The sequence below is a fragment of the Vicugna pacos genome, chromosome X, assembly GCF_048564905.1.
Source record: "Vicugna pacos chromosome X, VicPac4, whole genome shotgun sequence".
In the NCBI taxonomy this organism is placed as follows: Eukaryota; Metazoa; Chordata; class Mammalia; order Artiodactyla; family Camelidae; genus Vicugna; species Vicugna pacos.
Genome location: NC_133023.1, coordinates 43,172,693 through 43,192,368, shown reverse-complemented (window position 1 = coordinate 43,192,368; position 19,676 = coordinate 43,172,693). Strand labels below are relative to the sequence as shown.

Here is a 19,676-nt window from a genome sequence, read left to right as displayed (position 1 = left end):
ATACTTATTTTTTGGTAAACTAGTACTTTAAAATTAAGTGATTAGTTATAAACACGAAAGCAGTTCAGAAGAATAGAAAATTAAAAGTAATTGTTGTGTTAACACTCTCATTCCCCAAACACTCTTAAGTTCCTGGTTTTAATTCTTTTGGTCATTGCTACTAATAACTTGTAAATAATATACTTAACTATTTTTTTATTTAGTAATTTTATACAATACTTATTGACTCACTTCTATGAAAGGTGAAGAAATTATATTTTCCTTTCCCTTTCCTCCACTTTTCTTCCTCATGTACCTCACAATTTTTATTACTTAAATTACTTTTCAACATATTGGCAAAGTTTATAACATCTACATTTTTTCTGTAACAATTGGTTGTGCTTTGTCTATAGGTTGATTGGAAGAATTGAAATCAGTAAATAACATTTATATTATGATTATATGTTATCCAGCAATCATGTAATGTGATTAGAACCATAAAAAATTAAATGTAATTTTCTGTTATTTAAACTTTGTTGCTTAGAGGAGACTTCCAAATGTCAAGGTCAGATGGATTCTTTTATTTGTTTCAAGTGTCCATTGCTACAGCTGGATCAAACTTATTACCTGCCATTGTTTCTAGTGTCCTAGAATTCCTTCCCCCTACCCCTGGTATATTTCTATGAGTAATATTTTTAAATATGTTGCATGGGTGACAAATTGTTTTTGGAAGGCAGATATGCTCACCACTATACCACCAACGTGGGACCCAATTGTTTTTAATGTCCAAAAATGTCCTTTTTTGCTTTACACTTGATTAACTAAGTACAGATGATAGGGTCATTTTGAGTTAATTTTTGTATATGGTGTGAGATAAAGGTCCAGCTTCATTCTTTTGTATGTGGCTTTCCAGTTGTTCCAGCACCATTTGTTATTTTATTCTCTTTGTTGTTGTTATGAATGGAATTGTTTTCTTAATTTCCTTTTCAGATTTTTCATTTCTGGTGTATAGAAATACAACTGATTTTTGATTGTTGATGTTGTATCCTTTAACTTTGCTGAGTTTGTTTATTAGCTGTAATAGATTTTGGTGTATTATTTAGGATTTTCTGTGTAATACATACAATCTTACAATCTGAGAATAGAGATAGTTTTACTTCTTCATTTCCTGTTTTTCTTATCTATTAACTTTTCATTTCATGCTTTCCATCTCTTTGTCCTTTTTGTTTTTTATTGGGAGAATTTCTCAACTTTTAAGCTATTTCTAATCTTCTATTCAGCTATTTTTTTAATGAAAGGATTATAATTTTCATTTCTGATAACCATAATTTTTATGGCTGTCTTATATTCACATATCTCTCTGAAGATATTAAAGTCTTATTCTGTGTTACTAATGCTGTTTCCTTAGCTATTCTATTTGTTGAGTTTAGTGTTTTCTTTAAGTGCTGATTTCTCATGTTGGGAATTCTTCATTGTATACTCATTTTTTCTTTTCTCCCTGTAAGATTGCTTGTTTGTCTGTAAATGCTATATTTAATTACTGTAGTCTGGGCATGAGGGGTATAGCTCAGTGGTAGAGCACATGCTTGATGTGCACGAGGTCCTGGGTTCAATCCACAGTGCCTCTATTAAGGGGGAAAAACATTACTGTAGCATTACTCCAGTAATTGTGGGAAAAGCGTGGGACCTGCTTCCTGGAGCTGGATATTGCAAATATCTAATCCTACCCAGAGGGTGGTCCAATAGCTAGTCTTCAAAGGTAGAAGGGCCTCCCCTCGCTCCTAGATCTTGTCTCCTCCCTGCATAAGTGACCTTTCTCTTGGTCACATTTTCTTCTCACCACTCTTATTTGGAGCAGATGCCTTTGCTGTCTTTTGTTGGCTGTGGAGGTGGGGAGGGAAGGTGCAAAACTACCTGGCTGTTCCTTCTTTAGTACCCCAACCAGTTTACTCTTCCATTCAGTGAATGTCTGCTGAGCAGTGAGTAAGTCAAGATCTCTGTTTTTGTGAAGTTCACGTTCTAGTAGGGGGAAGATAAACCCTAAACAAATAAATAAAGGGCTATGATAGAAAGACTAAAGGATTACTTTATATTCATGATCAAAGAAGGACTTTTATGTGATGGAGACATTCACAGGTGGAGGCCTGTTCAGGGATCCAAAAGAAGACTAGTAGGAGAGTCTTATGAGATGATATTGAAGTGACAGATCTAGCATAGCTTTGTAAGCATTCTATCTAACCACTCATCCTTTTGGTTGGCCAGGGCTTTCTCTCCTGTTGGCCACATCTGCCACCTGAGTTTGCAGCATTTTGAAACAGTTCCTGCATATGTCATGGACTGCTTTTTCCTCCTTTAATCATATATGTATGTGTCTCCATTTGTTTTTCCTGTCGTAGCTGTGGATTTGGATTGGTAAGGAAAGCTAGAATAATTTGTATTTAATTTACCATCTTGATCCAGTTATTACTTATTAAAAATCTTTTCTGTAATTTCAGTGGGACCAATACAACACTTTCTATATCTTCAGTGGGACCAATACAACACTTTCTACATCATAATAATATTGAGAGTTTTTTTCTCTTTATAAAAGTATTATTATTATTAGTCTAAAATGGGACTTTGGAAAATAAAAATTGATTGTTCAGAACTTAACTTTTAATAACTGCTGACCTGCCATAAGTGTTAATAATGCTTACCCAAAACTATAGTTTACTTAGTGCCACTTAAGCTGTCTTCCTTCAGACAAAAGTTAAATCCCATTCTTTGAACTTTTGAATACTCTCTTAATTTTCTAAATAAGTAGTGACTATTCTAATGTTTCCCAAAGTATTTCTGGTTGTGTATATCAATTTTTTGTGTTAATTATTATAGGGAATTTATTTTTTAAAGTACTCATTTAGAATATAACAGTTAATTCTGACTTTTGAGGGGAGGGATGGGAGGAGAAAAAGAGGGAAGAGTGATTTTATAGCAAGCTGTGGCCTGATGTTAACAATTTTTAGAGCATGAATTTGAAATAATTTTGAGGTCCATCGTAAATTTTTGTGTGCTTACATAATGTAAGAAACTTGATTTGGTAATATTTCTCTGTAAATCTGAAGGCCTAGATATCTTGTTTTTCTGTATTTATCATGTGTGTCAGGCATCTTTAACTAACTCTTCTTAAATAATATGAGCATAAATGAAAATTTCCATTTTAAGAGCATAGGGTTTCAGTAACTTTTTTATTTAGTAAATTGGTACATATGAAGGAAATCATTTTAACTTTAATTTTCAGTTTTGAAAGTTGCTATAATATTCTAGGATAGAAGTTTAATGGTCTGCTCTTTTATTTATCTGAAGCCTAAATAATATTTTTAAAGAAAGTGGAAGGCTTAATTCCTGTGAGTTGAATACTTCAGGTTTGGTTTGGTGTGGTACTATTAATGCAAGTATACATAGCATTCTATTTTAAATTACTGATTTAGTCCATACAGGAGACTCCAATGGTATAAACAATTGCTCCAACTTACCTAAATTATTACCGTTTTGGTTTTCCTCTTTTTGTCTCCATTAGGAGATGTCCCCAGATGCTTCACTTCCAGGGGATCCAGAGGTCTATCCTGCTGCTGTGTCAAGCGGTGGAGCCATTCATCTGCAGACAGGAGGTGGATATTTTGGCCTAAGCTTTACTTGTCCTAGTCTCAAAAATCCTATTAGCAAGAAATCCTGGACTCGCAAATTAAAAAGCTGGGCATACAGGCTACGGCAGTCAACCAGCTTTTTCAAGAGATCAAAAGTCCGTCAAGGTAGTGTGCTTACAGTCAGGGACATAGACTAGGTAACATCACTTTTCATTTACTTCTGTTTCTTTTTGTTGTTGTTCATACACAAATCTTGCCACTTTTTCCACGTAGCCCATGTATGTGACACGTCCCATTAATGTCATTGCCATTTTATTTTTCCTTTTGTAATTAATTTGGTTTTAAAGTATTCATTTCATATAGATATTAAGTCTTGGGATAAATCTTGCAATGTCTGATTTAGAGTTAGGGACTTCTACAATGTTGCTTATTACATTAACACTTTTTAATTGTCTAGCAGGAGTTAAGCTTTTTCTACTTTTCTTCATTTTTGGTAATGTAAACAAATTTAGTCTTAACAAACAATTTTCTCCTTTCTGCTTATAATTTGGCAAAACTTGCAGTGGAAACAGAAGATATGAGATCAGCAGTTGCTCCTGATCCCATCCCTCTGACAGGAGAGTCCGCAGCTGATACTAGGGCTTCAAGCAGATGTAAAGCGTTGAGTGGATCATTTCAGCGGGGTCGGTTCCAGGTTTGTATCTTTGGTTGAATCCTTATCTACAAGGGCATTATAAAAGGCAAGGGCATTGAAGATCTTGGTCTGTAGATGGTAATTATATAAATACAGATCATTATCATATTTAATTTATTCCTCTTATATGTATCCCCTCACCTTCTGTAGCCATCCAGTAAAGGTGAGTCTAAAGAAATGGGGATTTTAGTAGCTGGAAAAGAGCACAGAAATGGTTCATCACTTTTTGGTTGGTGGTTGGGTCATCTTTTTTATAAATCCAGTTTCATTTCCCTTAGAATCTCAGCAACTTTATATATGGAATTAAAATTTTTAATATTTAAAAAAATTAAAGTATAGTTGATTTACAGTATTGTGTTAGTTTCAGGTATACATAGGGATTTTTTAAATTGTGGAATTTTATGTGAGCAATATGAAGCCAACTCTCTTTACAAGAGGCCCAATTGAAAAACTTTTAATATGGGGAGTATAGGTGGGATTTTTAAGTTTTGGTATTAGCAATGTGTGTACATCACAGCAGGCCATCCAGTTGTCTGTACCATAAGTTAATATTGAATTTCTTTGTGGGTTTACTCTTTGGTTAGGTGGAGCCATCCACCTTTGCCTTTTTTGTATTTCAGGTGATCACAGTTCCTCAGCAGCAGTCAGTGAAAGTGACATCTTTTGGAATAGAACACACACCAGCATTCAGTAAAATGACAAGCCAGTCTAGTGAAGAAGCTTTACCCTTTACTGAAACAGCAAAGTCCCAGTTAGTAGAAATGGAACCTACCATACACAAGCCACAAACTTCACTTTCTTCTCAGAAGTTACCAGTTCTACAGGAAACCATTAAAGAAGAAAAGAAAATTCCCAAACAAGCTGATAACTTCTCATCTTTCAGTACAGCTTGTGAGATTGATATATCTTTGATAACTCCAGAAAAGGAATTGGAAGAAAATTCAGCCACAGGAAGTAGCATGCAGTCAGGATCTGAACTGTTGCTTAAAGAGAAAGAGATACTTACTGTCGGGAAACAGCCTAGCTCTGATGGTGAATTTTCAGCCACTCTTGCTGGCACAGGGAAATCAGTGGTAAAGGCTGGTCCAGAGAGAGAAAAATGTTTACCACTCCATGAAGAAAAAGCCTGTGTTCAACCACAGAGCTCACTCTTCTATTCACCATCTTCCCCAATGAGTTCTGATGATGAGTCAGAAATAGAGGATGAGGACTTAAAGGTGGAGCTTCAAAGATTACGAGAAAAGTAAGGACTTTATCTTCTGTCGAAAATCTGATTGTGCTGGGTTTTATAGAACTAAGTATTTGACTGGTGGCTAATTGAGGATTGGTGACATTTTAATGATTGAACAAAAATTTATGATCGAAAACTACAAAGATAGCATCAGATTCCACAGGCTAAGGGCCCAATCCTACAAGACTTCCCCCCTTCAGATGCCTATCAGAAGTCCAGGTAGTTACCTGTTACCTATGCTTCTGACCAACTTGTTATAAATCAGAGGTTCTCACGAACCTCTCCTCAGGTTTGATTAACGTGCTAAAATGGCTTACAAAACTCAGGAAAATTTTCCTTACTGGATGATTGGTTTATTATAAAAGGATACAACTCAAGAACAGTCAGATGGCAAGATATAGGGAAAGGGGCGTGGAGCTTCCATGGCCTCTCAAGAGTGCCACTTCCCAGCACCTCCAAATATTCACCAACCTGAAGCTTTCAGAACCCCTGTAGTTTAGGGATTTTTATGGAAACGTCATTACAGTAGGCACGATTGATTAAATCATTGGTGGTTGGCAATTAATTCAATTGCCAACTAATTCACTCCAGCCTCTTTCCCTTCCCCAGAGATAGGGAGGGGAGGGGCTGAAAGTTCCCACCCTCTAATCACCTGGTTGGTTCCCCTGGCAACTAGCCCCCATCCTTAGGGGTTATCCAAAACTCATTTCATTAATATAAATTCAGGTGTGATTCAAAGTGGTTGTTTTGAATGATAAGACTTTGTTATTACCTTTATCACTTTGGAGCTATTGCAGGAGCTGGAACTATTTGAGGGCCAAAGACCAAATATAACAAAAGATCCTCCCATTGCTCTAATCACTTAGGAAATTACAAGGATTTTAGGAATTGTGTGCCAGGAATAGGGACAAAGACCAAATACATGTTTTTTTATTATAAATCATAGTATCAAAACAGTAAAAAAAAAGAAAAAAAAAGCACACAAAACAATCTCCTGTTTCTCATGCCCTAATCTCATTTCTCAGAGGCAACTGCTGTGAACTGTTTGGTGCATATTGTGCCTGTCATTTTTCTATGCATTTATAAATATATAGTTTCTGCATTTTACAAAAGTTGGATCATAATAAATATTATTCTACAATTTTAGGAGTTAACATTGTCTCTTTATATTCATGTTTGAGTATTCATGTATACCAATAATCTTTATTCCCTATACACTATAGAGTAGCATATAGCCATTTAAAGTTTATTTAATTTTTTCTTAATTGGCATTTGTTTTATCCCATATTTTGCTTATGTAAACAATGTTGACATAAACATCCTTATATTTTGACATACTTAATGTTGAGTATTTTTATAGGATAGATAACCTAAAAGTGGAATTGCTGGGTTAAAAGGTGTGTACATTTAAAATTGTCATCCAGTGTAAATATATCATTTTATATACCAAACAAAAATATATGAAAATGCCTGTTTTCTGACGCCTTAACAATATTGAACTGGATATTATTGATCCTTTTTATTTGATTCCAATCAGATGAATTTAAAAAAAAATTTTTTTTGGAAAGTACTATTTTATTTTTTATTTTTATTTTTTTAACATTTTTTATTGATTTATAATCATTTTACAATGTTGTGTCAAATTCCAGTGTTCAGCACAATTTTTCAGTCATTCATGGACATATATACACTCATTGTCACATTTTTTTCTCTGTGAGTTATCATAACATTTTGTGTATATTTCCCTGTGCTATACAGTGTAATCTTGCTTATCTATTCTACAATTTTGAAATCCCAGTGGGATAGACTGGGATTTCAAAAATTTTTTTTTAATTGTGTTCTCCTAATTAGTAGCGAGGTTGTGCATCTCATATTTATTGGCTACTTGTGCTTCCTCTTCTTTGGAGTCATCTTTTCTTATTCTTTCCCCTCTTTTCTATAAAGTTGTTTCTTTTTTTCTTACTAAGTTTTAGAAGCTATTTATATATTCTGAATATTAACCTTTTACTGTATGTTACAAATTTTCTCCCTGTTTATACTTGCAACATATAATAAAGCAAAATTAATGTTATCAATACTATGTGACTATACTACATTTAACTTTTTAATTGTTTTTCACTATATTGAAATTTTTGAAATTTGGTATCAGTTTATTTAACTTTATGTCTCATTAGTTCAATGTTGTACTTAGAAAGGCATTTAACATCCTGAAATTGTGAAAATATTCTGCATTTCCACATTCTTAAATACCTTGTTAAACTTTACTTGTTTGTACTGGTGTAGAGTTCTTTGGCTCATCTATATGGTGCCAGTGCCATTAAAATGCTTTCTGTATAATTTTCATTCAGACACATTCAGGAGGTGGTAAATCTTCAAACCCAGCAGAATAAGGAGCTGCAGGAGCTCTATGAACGCCTTCGGGCAATTAAAGATAGTAAAATCCAATCAGCAGAGACTCCTCTGACACCTGCATCACCACGCAGACCAAGATCTTTCAAGAGCAAACTTCGAAGCCGTCCCCAGTCCTTGACACATGTGGACAGTGGCACAGTTGCTACAGGTAAATCAGTCTTAAAAGTGATTAAAAGGAACTGGTCAAAGGTCAGCAAAATTAGAAAAATAATGATAATATGTTTATTTTTATCAAGCTAAGATGGTTTAAAGAGGTGTATATTATTCTGAGATTCTTTTCTACCTTTTTGGTGCTAAATGTTCTTTTATGAAATAATGGTGAGGATAGATGATAGAGTTTGGAGAGCAGATGAGTATTTTATGTTTTCATTTGGAAAATAAATACTGGGAAGCCCAATTTCAATCCCAAGAATAGTTTTTGAAATGTTAGCAATCGGTGGGAACTGCTGGTCTAGCATTTACAGTTTGTTGATGAGTTTGTTATTTTAAGATAATCTTAAAAATATAGTCATGTTCTATCTGATGAAAGAGATCTTTATTTATTATGAGAATCTTAGAAAAATGTACATCTTTAATTTGTAAAAAGAGAGGATCAGTCTCTACTTAACTTTTAGAGAAGTTGTTACTCAGGTCAGACTTCCTTGGTTACATGTGCATGGTCAAGGTGGGGGTTGAGGATGAACCGCAAGGATAGATATGAGATCTTAACAGAATTTGTAGTAGGCAGAATAATGCCTCCCCTCCAAAGATGTCCATGTGCAAATCCCTGGAACCTGTGACTATGTTCAGTTATATTACAAAGGGTAATTGAGGTAAAGATGCTAATCAACATTTAAAAATGGGGAGATATCCTGGATTATCTGGGTGGGCCCAGTGTAATAATCACAGGATCCTCTAAAATGGAAGAGAGAGGCAGGAGAGAGGGTCAGAGAAAAGATGTCTGCCTACTGGAGCCAACGTCGTGGCTAGACCAGCCCTTGTGGTTTTTATTATGATGGCATGATGCACCTCAGCAACAACCATCAAGGAACTTTGATAAAACCAGGTTTATTATTCACAGGTCCTGGGAAATCAACATCATACCTGGGGCCACACAGCAAGAGGTTGGAGGAGCAGGGGGAAGCATGCACTAGAGAGCAAGAGTGCACAGGAGTAGAGGTTATTCCTTATTGGGATCGAGGATGGAGAGCCTAGGGTTTCACAGGCTCACTCTTTATTGGTGAATTTGAAACACGAGAGCAGGAATTAAAGTACAGGAAGAGAAAAGCAGGATCACTCAGTTATGAGTTATCAAGGTCAACCAGAGCTTTTTAAAAGGGTATAACTTCATGCGTTGGGTGGCATGGCTCTTTGTCTAGTTGTACAGCTGGCAGTGTGTTTATTTGATATGGATTTCTTTGAAATGGATACCTCAGCAATCAAAAGCTTAATGGCAGGCACTTATAATCAAAAACGTTAATTGTCAGGCACTTACACTACACTGCCTCTTTCTAATCAACCATGGGATCTCATGGTAAAAACATGCCTTTTGAGACTGCTTTTTTGACTGGAACATTGTCTTTGAGATTCTTTAAGTTATTTTGTGTTATAATAACTTGTTCCTTTTTGTTGCTGAGTAATATGCCATGGTGTGGATGTACGACAGTTTGTTTATCCATTCACTTGTTGAAGGATATTTGGGTTCTTTCCAGTGCTGGGTTTTACAAATAAAGCTGCTATAAATACTCATGTAAAGCTTTTTAGGTGAACACAAGTATTCAGTTCATTTGGATAAAATACCCAGAAGTAAAATTGCTGACTCATATGGTATGTATATTTAATTTTTTTTCTTTTAAACAATTTTTATTTATTTTTAGGGGGGAGGGGTGATTAGGTTTATTTATTTTAGTTAAGATACTGGGGATTGAACCCAGGACCTTGTGCGTGCTAAAACATATGCTCTGCCACTAAGCTATTACCCTCCCCTCTATATTAAAAATTTTAAGAAACTTTGAACTGTTTTCCCAAGCAGCTACATCATTTTCCATTCCCATCAGCATGTATGAGACTTCCATTTTCTCTGATGCTCTTCAGCATTTGGTATTATTGTTATTCTTTATTTTAACCAATCTACTAGGTATGTGGTAGTATTACATGGTGGTTTTAATTTTCATTTCCCTGACGAATTAATGATGTTGTATGTTTTTTCCTTATGCTTATTTGCTATACATATATCCTCTTTGGTGAAGTGCCTATTCAAGACTTTTGCCATTTTTTGTATCCTGTTTTTTAGAAGAGTTTATAAAGAATTGGTGTGAATTCTTCCTTAATTGTTTGGTAGAATTAAATAGTAAAGCCATCTGGGCCTTGGTTTTACATATTAGACATTTTTAAGACACAAATTCGGTCTCTTTGCTTGTTGTGTTAAGATTTTTTTCATCTAAAATATCAAATTTGTTGGCATACAGTTGTTCATAGTATTCTCTTAAAATCCTTTTTATTTCTGTATGATTTATAGTGATGTCAGCTTTTTCATTTTTTTATTTTAGTAATTTGAGTCTTCTCTCTTTTTTTCTTGGTTAGTCTAGTTAATGGTTTGTCAATTTGGTTGATCTTTTCAAAAAAACCAACTTTTAGTTTCATTGATTCTCTTTACTTGCTTTTCTTGATTTCATCTATTTATATTCTGATCTTTACTATTTACTTCCCTCTACCTGCTTTGATTTTAGTTTACTCTTTAAAATTTCTCTAGAGTAAATTCAATGAGATCCACACCTAGACTTTCATCAATTTAATTATGCTATGCATAGGTATGGATCTCATTGATACTTTTTTCTGCCCCTTTCTTTTTATTGTTTGGGACTCCCATTATATTATGTATATTTTGTCATGCTTGATGGTATTCCACAGGTCTCTGAGCCTCTGTTTATTTTATTTCATTCTTTTTTCTTTCTGTTCCTCAGAGTAGATTTCTGATTCTTTCTCTTGCTCACTCAAATCTGTTGTTGAGCCTTTCTGATGAATTTTTTGTTTCAGTTTTTATACTTTTCAACTCCAGAATTTCTATTTTTTTAAAATAATTTCTATCTCTTTATTGATGTTCTCTATTTGGTGTGAGACATTGTCATCATATACTTTCCTTTAATTTTTTAGGCATAGTTTCCTTAAGTTGTTTTGAATACATTTATAATAACTGATTTTAAAGGCTTTGTCTACTAAGTCCAAAATGTAGGCCTCCTTCAGGATGTTTTTGTTGACTCCTTTTTTTTTCTTTTCTATATATGTGGCATAATTTACTATTTCTTTGCATGTCTCCTAATTTTGGGATAAAACTGGACATTATAGATAATATATTGCAACAGCTCTTGAATCAGATTCCTTTCACCCCCTTCCTCTGTAGGGCCAACTGACATCCTTCAAAGTCCAACAACCCCCATTTCTGTGCTCTCAGATGTCTGCTTGTGTTCCTTCAACAGATAAAGTACATTCTTTACTGGTCATGTTTGCCCTAACAAACTAATAGCCCTAGGTAATGCCTAATCTCAACAGTAGCTCAGGCTGGTTTGTTTCAGCCTACCTTATCAGAGTCATAAACCCCACCACCCTTCATGGACCCTAAACCTTTCACCTCACCTACAACCAGAGACTTGTACACATCAGACATCTTGTGACCCTACCTTATTAAAGACCCCAACAGCCGACCCTCAGTGCTCACGCAGGCACCTCTCACCTTTGTGGCCCACTGTTGTCTATGACAGTGTACCCTAATAAAGTCCTTTACTATTCTTCTCCTTCATCTCTGGTAAATTCTTTTACCAACCCGTGTCACTGACTGGCTGCAGTTGTGTCCCACAACAACCAAGGTTTGTTGTTGCTGTATTTTGCTTATTATAATTGTTAATATTTTTTTGTTGCTGCTTATTTGTTTAGTGATTTTCCTTCACTAATTCTATATTCCACGAGTTCTTTGCTCGCTAAAAAATTTCTAAAAAATGTGTAAAGCCTGATATGCTAGGGTTCACTCCTGGGCCAGTACTTGTAGTCGTGAACCAATGATTGGTTGGAAGATTTCATTAAATGCTTTGTCTTGTTGCTTTTTGCCAAGGAGATCTCTGTGAGAAGGCACATGTTCAGGCTTCAGTTTGTAAGACACCCTTTGAATTTACTTCCTGCTTGCCCAGAAACTCAAGTTCAGCCAGAATTGAGTAACTAGTCCCTTCTTCTTTCTCAGGTCTTTCTTGGCATGGCAAACATTTACATTCTCAGGAATATATCAGAAATTTTCAAAGTTTCCTATGGTTATCTACTTGTCCTAGCATTCCTTTTTAATTCTAGACTAGGCTCTTATTTGCCCCAACTGAAATCACAGCCTTAGGCTTCTGAGTTGTTGCCAGCACTTTCCTATTATTTCAGTAATGTCTTGGAGGTAGCCTCCTACCCTCTCCCCACCCCTCATACTCATGTCTGAGTGGGCTGAGCTGAGGTCTAAGTGAAATCAAATATTCATCACACTGAGAATAGAGATTTTCCCAGGTTGCTGCAAGTTTAGACAAAATATTGACTGTGCTCCAGGGATGATGCTTTTAAGGCAGCTCAAAAAGAGTTCTGTTCTCCCCATTGTCTACAGTGCTGCTGGCTTTTGGCTACTACAACACTGAGCTGGGGAGGAAGGAGGGATGGGAATTGCTACATGTTAAAATGCCACAGACCTCAGTAGTTTGTCTTGGATGAATGATTTTTATTTTGTTCTGTGTCTTTGGATAATTGTCAGAGTTTCAAAATGGTTGGTTTTAGTTGTTTTGCCCATATTTTCATTGTTTTAAGAGCAAGTTTACCTAGGCTCTTAGGCTGCGTTTTTTGAAGGCATTCTCCTTCCTCTTTTTCTATTTTCTGAAAGAGTTTTTGTTGAGTTAGTATTACTTCTTTAAATGTCTAGAAGAATTTCCCAATGAAACCATGTGAGCTCAGAGACTTTTTGGGGGAGGTTTTTTAGCTTCAAATTCAAATTCTGTAATAGTAGTTACAGGCTTTTGCAGATTATAAATTTCCTATTGGGTGAGTTTTGGTAGTTTGTGGTTTTTGAGAACTTGGTCTATTTCATCTAAGCTGCTGAATCTTTGTGTTTAGAGTATTTCATTACTATCTTTTTAATTTCTTGAATATTTATAGTAATATCCTCTTTCATTTCTGATATTTGTAATTTGTATCTTCTCTTTTTTCTTTGTCAGTGTTGATAGATATTTAGCAATTTTATTGATCTTTTCAAAGATCCAGTTTTTGCTTTTATTGATTTGCTTTATTGTTTTCCAGTTTAAAATTTCATTGATTTCTGCTCTTTATCATTTCATTCCTTCTGCATGCCTTGTTTTTATTTTGCTTTTTCTAGTTTCTTAAAATGGAAGCTTAGATTTTTGATGTGAGACCTTTCTTTTTGTAATACAAGCATTCAATGGTATAAATTTTCCTATAAGCACTAATTTAGCTCCATCTATTAAGATGTTTTAAATTAGGTTTTATTTAGGGGGGATAGTTTTAGATTTACAGAAAAATTGTTAAGCTAGTAAAGAAAGTTTCCATGTACCTGACATCCAATTTCCCCAATTATTAACATATTATACATAATTATGGTGCATTTGTCATCATAATAAACCAATCTTGATACATTCACATTATATCCATTTTCTGTCCCAGGATTACATCCAGGATACCACATTGTATTTAGGGGTCATGTCTCCCAGGTTTCTTTTAACTTTAACAGTTTTTGCAGAATTTCTTTGTTTTTGATGACTCTGACAGTGTTGAGGATTACCCGTAAGTTATTTTGTAGAATTTTGTTTTTGAACACATCTTTACTTACTGGTGTTGGGGAGGGATAAATTTTCCTCTGTCCTAAGTTCCTCTGGCTGGTCTAAGGATTAAATTGACATGAAACTGATTAATAGGAGAAAATCAAACAAAAGTTTAATAACATGTATACATGGGAGAGATCCAGGAAAACTGAGTAACTCACCAAAATGGCCAAAGCCCTCACCTTAAATGCCATTTTTAGCTAAGAACAAAAGAAGATGTTGGGAATAGTGGTTTGGGACTTCAAAGGGTAGGAAGGCAATTCACATGGAGAAGGAAAAGCAAACGTTTGCTGGGCCATGTAGATACAATGGGACACTGAGTGGACTGATCTTTAGCCCTGCTTAGAGTTTCCCTCACCACACCTAGCCCTTTTCTTTGGAGATATCTCTGGTGATGGCTCTATACTGGAAACAGGCCCTCTGTCTCAATTCTTTTAGGCAGTTAGGGGGAAGGTCAAAGTTTGTTCCCAGGTCTTTTGGGCTTTGATTGTTTTCAGATTGAAATAATCCACAAGCCAAAGAGATATTTTGGGGTGGCAAGTTTTGCTCCTCTACACTGGCACCAGAAGATTCTCCAAGCTTATCTTGTGTATTTCCTGCTTCAGTCCTAGAAGCCATCATTTCTATAAGGAAGCCTAATTCATTTTATTCTGGAATATATTAGAAACTAAGATCTGGGTGCTTGGTGTGCAATCCACATGGGTTGTATAGCTTTCTTCCCTTGTTTATCTGTAAACTCTCACTCCAACAATGAGAGGCTCTCACCATCCTCTATTTATTTAATTGTTCAATTCCAGTGTAAGGTATAGTGGTTTCAGAATTACTAATTTATAACCCAGTGAGAAACACCTCTATCAACCAGAATGCAGTGCTTATGGGTAGTTTCTTTTGCCTTTAGTATTATAGGTATGGCTCTTTTCCAAAGCTACGTAGGTCAGCACTTGTTCCCTGACCCCTTTATGTGACACGGTTCTTTTATGCATTTGTAATATGGTTAGATTCTTTTGTCACATTCTGCATTCCATCCTGGAATCCCTTGAACCTCCTAAATGAATTTTTAAATTGTCATACATTAAAGTTGACTCTTTGTGCCATGAAGTTCTATGTATTTTGACAAATGCATTCCATCCTGGGATCCTATGACCTCCTAAATGATTTAGAATTTTTTTCACACATTAAGGTTTATTCTTTGTTCTCTAGGATCCCCAGTGTTTTGATATGTTGAATTTTGGGGGTTATTTTCAGTTCCAATTTTTTTCTTATTTCCCTTGAGACTTTCTCTTTGTTTCATGGTTTATTCGGTAGTGTGTTGTTTAATTTCCAAGGGTTTTGAGATTTTTCTTGTTACTTCTGTTACTAATTTGTACTTCAGTTTTATTATGATCAGAGAATATATTGTTAGTGGTTTTGATTTCTTTCAGTTTGTTCAGGTTTGTTTTATGACCCGGGATATGGTCTATTTAGGTGAATGTTTCATGTGCATTTGAAAATATTGTATACCCTGTTGTTCTTTAGTAGAGTGATCTATAAATGTCAGTTAGATCTAGATGTTGGAATGGTATTGTTCAATTATTCTATATCCTTGCTTATTTGCTGCCCACTACTTCTATTGTTGACTGAGAGAATAGTGTTGAAGACCCCAGCTGTAATTGCAGACTTGTCTCTTTCTCCTTTTAGTTCTGTCAGTTTTTGCCTCATGTATTTTGAGGATGTTTTGTTAGTTACATATACATTTAGCATTATTATGTCTTCTTGGTGAATTGAATCTCTTTTATCATTGTGTAGTATCCCTCTTTACTCTTGGTTATTTCTGCTTGCTTTGATATCTGCTTTGTCTGATACCAGACACTCATTTCATCTTTCTTTTGGTTAATGTTTGTATGGTGTATCTTTTTCATCCTTTTAGTTTTAGTCTGCCTATATTGTTATATTTGAAATGAGTTTCTTGCAGGCAGTTTATGGTCATATTGAAAAAATCCATTCTGTTACTCTCTGTCTTTCAGTTATTCTTAAACCATTTACATTTAATGTAATGATCTATATGTTTGGATTTTGGTCTACCATATTTTAAATCTATTTTCTGTTTATGTTTTTTATTCCTTTTCTTCCCCTTTTCTACCTTCATTTGGTTTATTTGAATATATTTTTAGTATTCCATTTTAATTTATCTATTTTGTGTTTTCTTTATTTCCTTGTATATTTTTTGTGGTTGTTCTAGGGATTATAATGTACATATTTACCTTTTCAGTCTATTTAAAATCAATTGTTTACCACATCAAAAGGAGTGTTGAAACCTTACATCCATATAGGTTTCGTCCTTCTTTATAATTGTCTTATGTATTACATCTACATCTGTGAAAAACTACATCACACAGTGTTATAAATTTCATTTTTTCTTGAGTTTTAGAACTCAAAAGAAAAATACATTTACCCTGATATCTGTTGGTCTTCCTTCATTTCTGCTTTTTCATATTTCCTACTCATATAATTTCTGTTTAAGATCTTTCTTTAGCACTATTCTTTTAGAACAGGTCTGCTGGTGACAAATTCTATTAACTTTTTTTTTTATCTGAGAAGGTCTTTTTTCACACTTCATTCCAGAAGGATATTTTTGCTGTATACAGAATTTTGGGTTGACAGTTACATCTTTTAGCATTTAAAAAAAATTATGCCACTTCCTTCTAGCTTCCCATGGTTTGTGAGGAGAAATCCCTAGAAATTTGAATCATTGTTTTCCTGTATAAAATGCATTGGTTTTCTCTGGTTGCTTTCATAATTTTTTTCTTTTAATTTTCAGCAATTTTTCTATTTCAGTTTCAGCAAGTTTTATGTTTGTAGGTATGAGTTTCTTTGTGTTTATTTCTGTTTTGAGTTCACTGAGCTTCTTGAATATGGTAGGCTTATGTCCTTTGTCAAATTTAGCAAACTTTCAGCTGCTATTTCTTCAAATATTTTTTTCTAATCATACTCTTTTTTTCATTCTCCTTCTAGGACTCCGATGACTCAGATTTTAGATCTTTTGCTATTGCACTGTAGATCCTTTAGTTTCTGTTCATCTTTGTTTTTCAATCTTATTTCTCTGTTGTTAAAACTGAATTTTCTGGGGGTTTGGGGGGATGAGTGAAATAGATGAGGGAAATTAAGTGGTTCAGACTTCCAGTTACAAAATAAATGAGTCACAGGGATGAAATGTACAGCATGAGGAATATAGTCAATAAAAATGCAGTATCTTTGGTGACAAAAGTAGTCAAAGGTACAAACTTCTCGTTGTAAGATAAATAAGTACTAGGGATATAATATACAACATGATTAATATAATTAACACTGCTATAGTTATGTATGAAAATTGTTAAGAGAGTAAATCCTAAGAGTTCTTATCACAAGGAAAATTTTTTTCTTTTATTTTGTACCTATATGAGATGATGAATTGTTCACTAAACTTATTGTGGTAATCATTTCATGATGTATGTAAGTCAAATCGTTATGCTCTACACCTTAAACTTATACAGGCTGTATGTCACTTATATGTCAATAAAACTTGAAAAAAATTGAATTCTGTCATCTCCTTTCTGCTGTTGAGTCCATCCAAGGAGGCTTTTTGGGGGTTGTTGTGTATTTTTTGATTTTCAAATTTTACTTATAAAAATTTCTCTGTATCTGTTTCTTTGTTGAGACTTTCTATTTTATCATTGGTTTCAGTAGTTTTCATGATTACCTATTTGAGCATTTTTATAATAGCTGCTTTAGAGTCTTTCTCAGATAATTCCAACATCTGTACCATCCTTGAATTAGTATCTGTTGGTTATCTTTTCCCATATGAGTTGAAATTGTCCTGGTTCTGTGTATGCCAAGTCATACTGAACATTATCTGGACGTTTTGAACATTCTAAGACTCTGGTGTCTTTTTAAAATCCTATGTAGACAATGTTGATATTTGTTATAGGAGGTAATTGACCCAGTTATTTTTACCTTATGAGTTGCAACCTGTCTTCTGTGGTCCATTGTTCTAATGTCAGTTCAGTTACATTGCCTCTGTGGTGTTCCTTGGACCTGCTCCACATGTGGGTCTCCTAGTGGGTCTCAGCCTAGGGATGTTGTCTGTTAGTTCAGTATTCATGTCTTCAGTATGCTGAATAGTATCAGATTTGTGTATACACAGCTGAGTAGTAAACCCAGGCATTCAAAAATAACTTTCCTCAGCTACTCCCTCCCTGCAATACCTCCAATACTTTAATTAATTAATTAATTATATTATTGTGGGGGAGAGGTAATTAGGTTTATTTATGTTTAGAGGGGTTACTGGGGATTGAACCCAGGACCTGGTGCATGCTAAGCATGCACTTTACCACTTGAGCTATAAACCCTCCCCACCTCCAGTACTTTTTGATTCCCATTGACTTTTTTTTTTGTTCCTCAGCCAGAAATCTGAGATTGTTGTTTCTCTGCTCTCTTGTGCACATCTACCACTGTGCACATGTTCAGGGCCAAGCTTTGGGAGACTAGAGAGAGCAATAAAGCAACAATGATTGTCTTCACTTTCATGGGACCATAACTCCACTAATCAGAAGTGGGTGGGTCCTCTTTCTCAGAGTTTGGCTTCCATGAGCTTCCATCATGGCTGTGGACTCTGCCACTACAGAATTGCTTGGGGGCTTGGGGAAAGAATACATAAAAAAGAAGAAGAAAATGGGTGATTTCTATATGAGAATTTTAGAAGTTCCCTTTCCTATTTCTCATGCCAAAAGTAGAGGATTTCCTCTGGAGAGCTCTCATTTAATACCCCAGTACCCACTTTCAGGTTAACCATGGGATACTAGACAGGAAATATTGGTAAACTCACTGTCATTTTAATGGTACTTGAATTTTGGTCTTATTCCCTAGTCACTTGCTACTATTTACTATTCAGAATTCTCAGATAGCTGCTCCATGCATCCTGTCCATCTTTTATTGATGGACTAAACATGTGAAACCTATCTGCCCTGCAGTGTATAGCTGCTGATGTCACTACTCAGTTTTTTTCCCCTAGTTTTCACTTTTAAGCTTGGCTTCCTGGGAGTGACCTCTTTATCTGTAATGTTTAGTGTTCAGCCAGAGACTAATTAGAGGCTACAGTTAAGCACCTCAAGCCAGTAGGGCTTCCACTTTCTGCTGATGTATCTGTGTGTGCACCAGGAAACTCATTCAAACTTGAGGCCATTTTCTAGTCTGACCCAGCTTTTATTCTCCTCTGGGATCTCTCATGCCTCCTCTCTGCATGCAGGGTCTGTCTGCCAGTGATGTGTGTATGGTTTAGGCCCTCAAGTCTTTGCTGTGCATGTAATGATTTTCCATTCAACCTGAGATATGTGGAGAATTGATCAAGCCTCCTATGGTTGTCTCACTTCCCAGATCTCCCTGTAAACCTCAGGTTAATGGAGTTACTGTTTCTAAAACTCCAAATCAATTGAGTTCCCTGTGGCAACAAAGCCTGTTGTTTTCTCAGCCAGCCCTGCTATGGTTGAATTGCTGGGCAAAAAGAGCTGGGGCAGGGGTGACAGGGGCAGCCTTGGGCCAAAACACCACTGATTGCACAGTTCTTAAAAGTTGAGTAGTTTTCATGAACAAATGCTTCTGATTTTGTTGTATGCCTTTGGACAAGTTCCAGATTGCTGAAATGGTTGTTTTTGAGAGTTTTGTCTAGTTTTACTATTTGCTTTTGAGGGAAAGGATTTGATAACCTCCTCACTCAGTCATTCTGAAAGCCTGAAATTAGTTTCTAGCAGGTAGGAAGGAGAGTAACTCACTATTAAACTTCTGTTAAATTAACTTATTTATTAAAATGTTTAGATTGATTCTTAAGCAGACCTAATATTAAAATATTGTTTCTGTAAGTGGGACCTAATCTTCATTTTCTCTCTGTTTTTAAGAAT

At 35.1% G+C, this 19,676-nt stretch overlaps 1 protein-coding gene and 1 non-coding gene across 3 annotated transcripts in view; both read left to right on the top strand.

Moving 5' to 3' along the window:
• The window catches only part of WNK3 (WNK lysine deficient protein kinase 3), a 128,409-nt gene that overhangs the window by 93,707 nt on the left and 15,026 nt on the right, over positions 1-19,676 (top strand). For both annotated transcript variants that reach the window (XM_072956764.1, XM_006218265.4), the window contains exons 18-21: positions 3,536-3,626; positions 4,166-4,296; positions 4,917-5,539; positions 7,876-8,087. In XM_072956764.1, the coding sequence (XP_072812865.1) occupies positions 3,536-3,626; positions 4,166-4,296; positions 4,917-5,539; positions 7,876-8,087 (1,057 nt within the window). The remainder of the gene's footprint in view (positions 1-3,535; positions 3,627-4,165; positions 4,297-4,916; positions 5,540-7,875; positions 8,088-19,676) is intronic.
• TRNAI-GAU (transfer RNA isoleucine (anticodon GAU)) lies at positions 1,536-1,607 on the top strand. The gene has a single exon. It is a non-coding gene; the product is annotated as a tRNA-Ile (tRNA).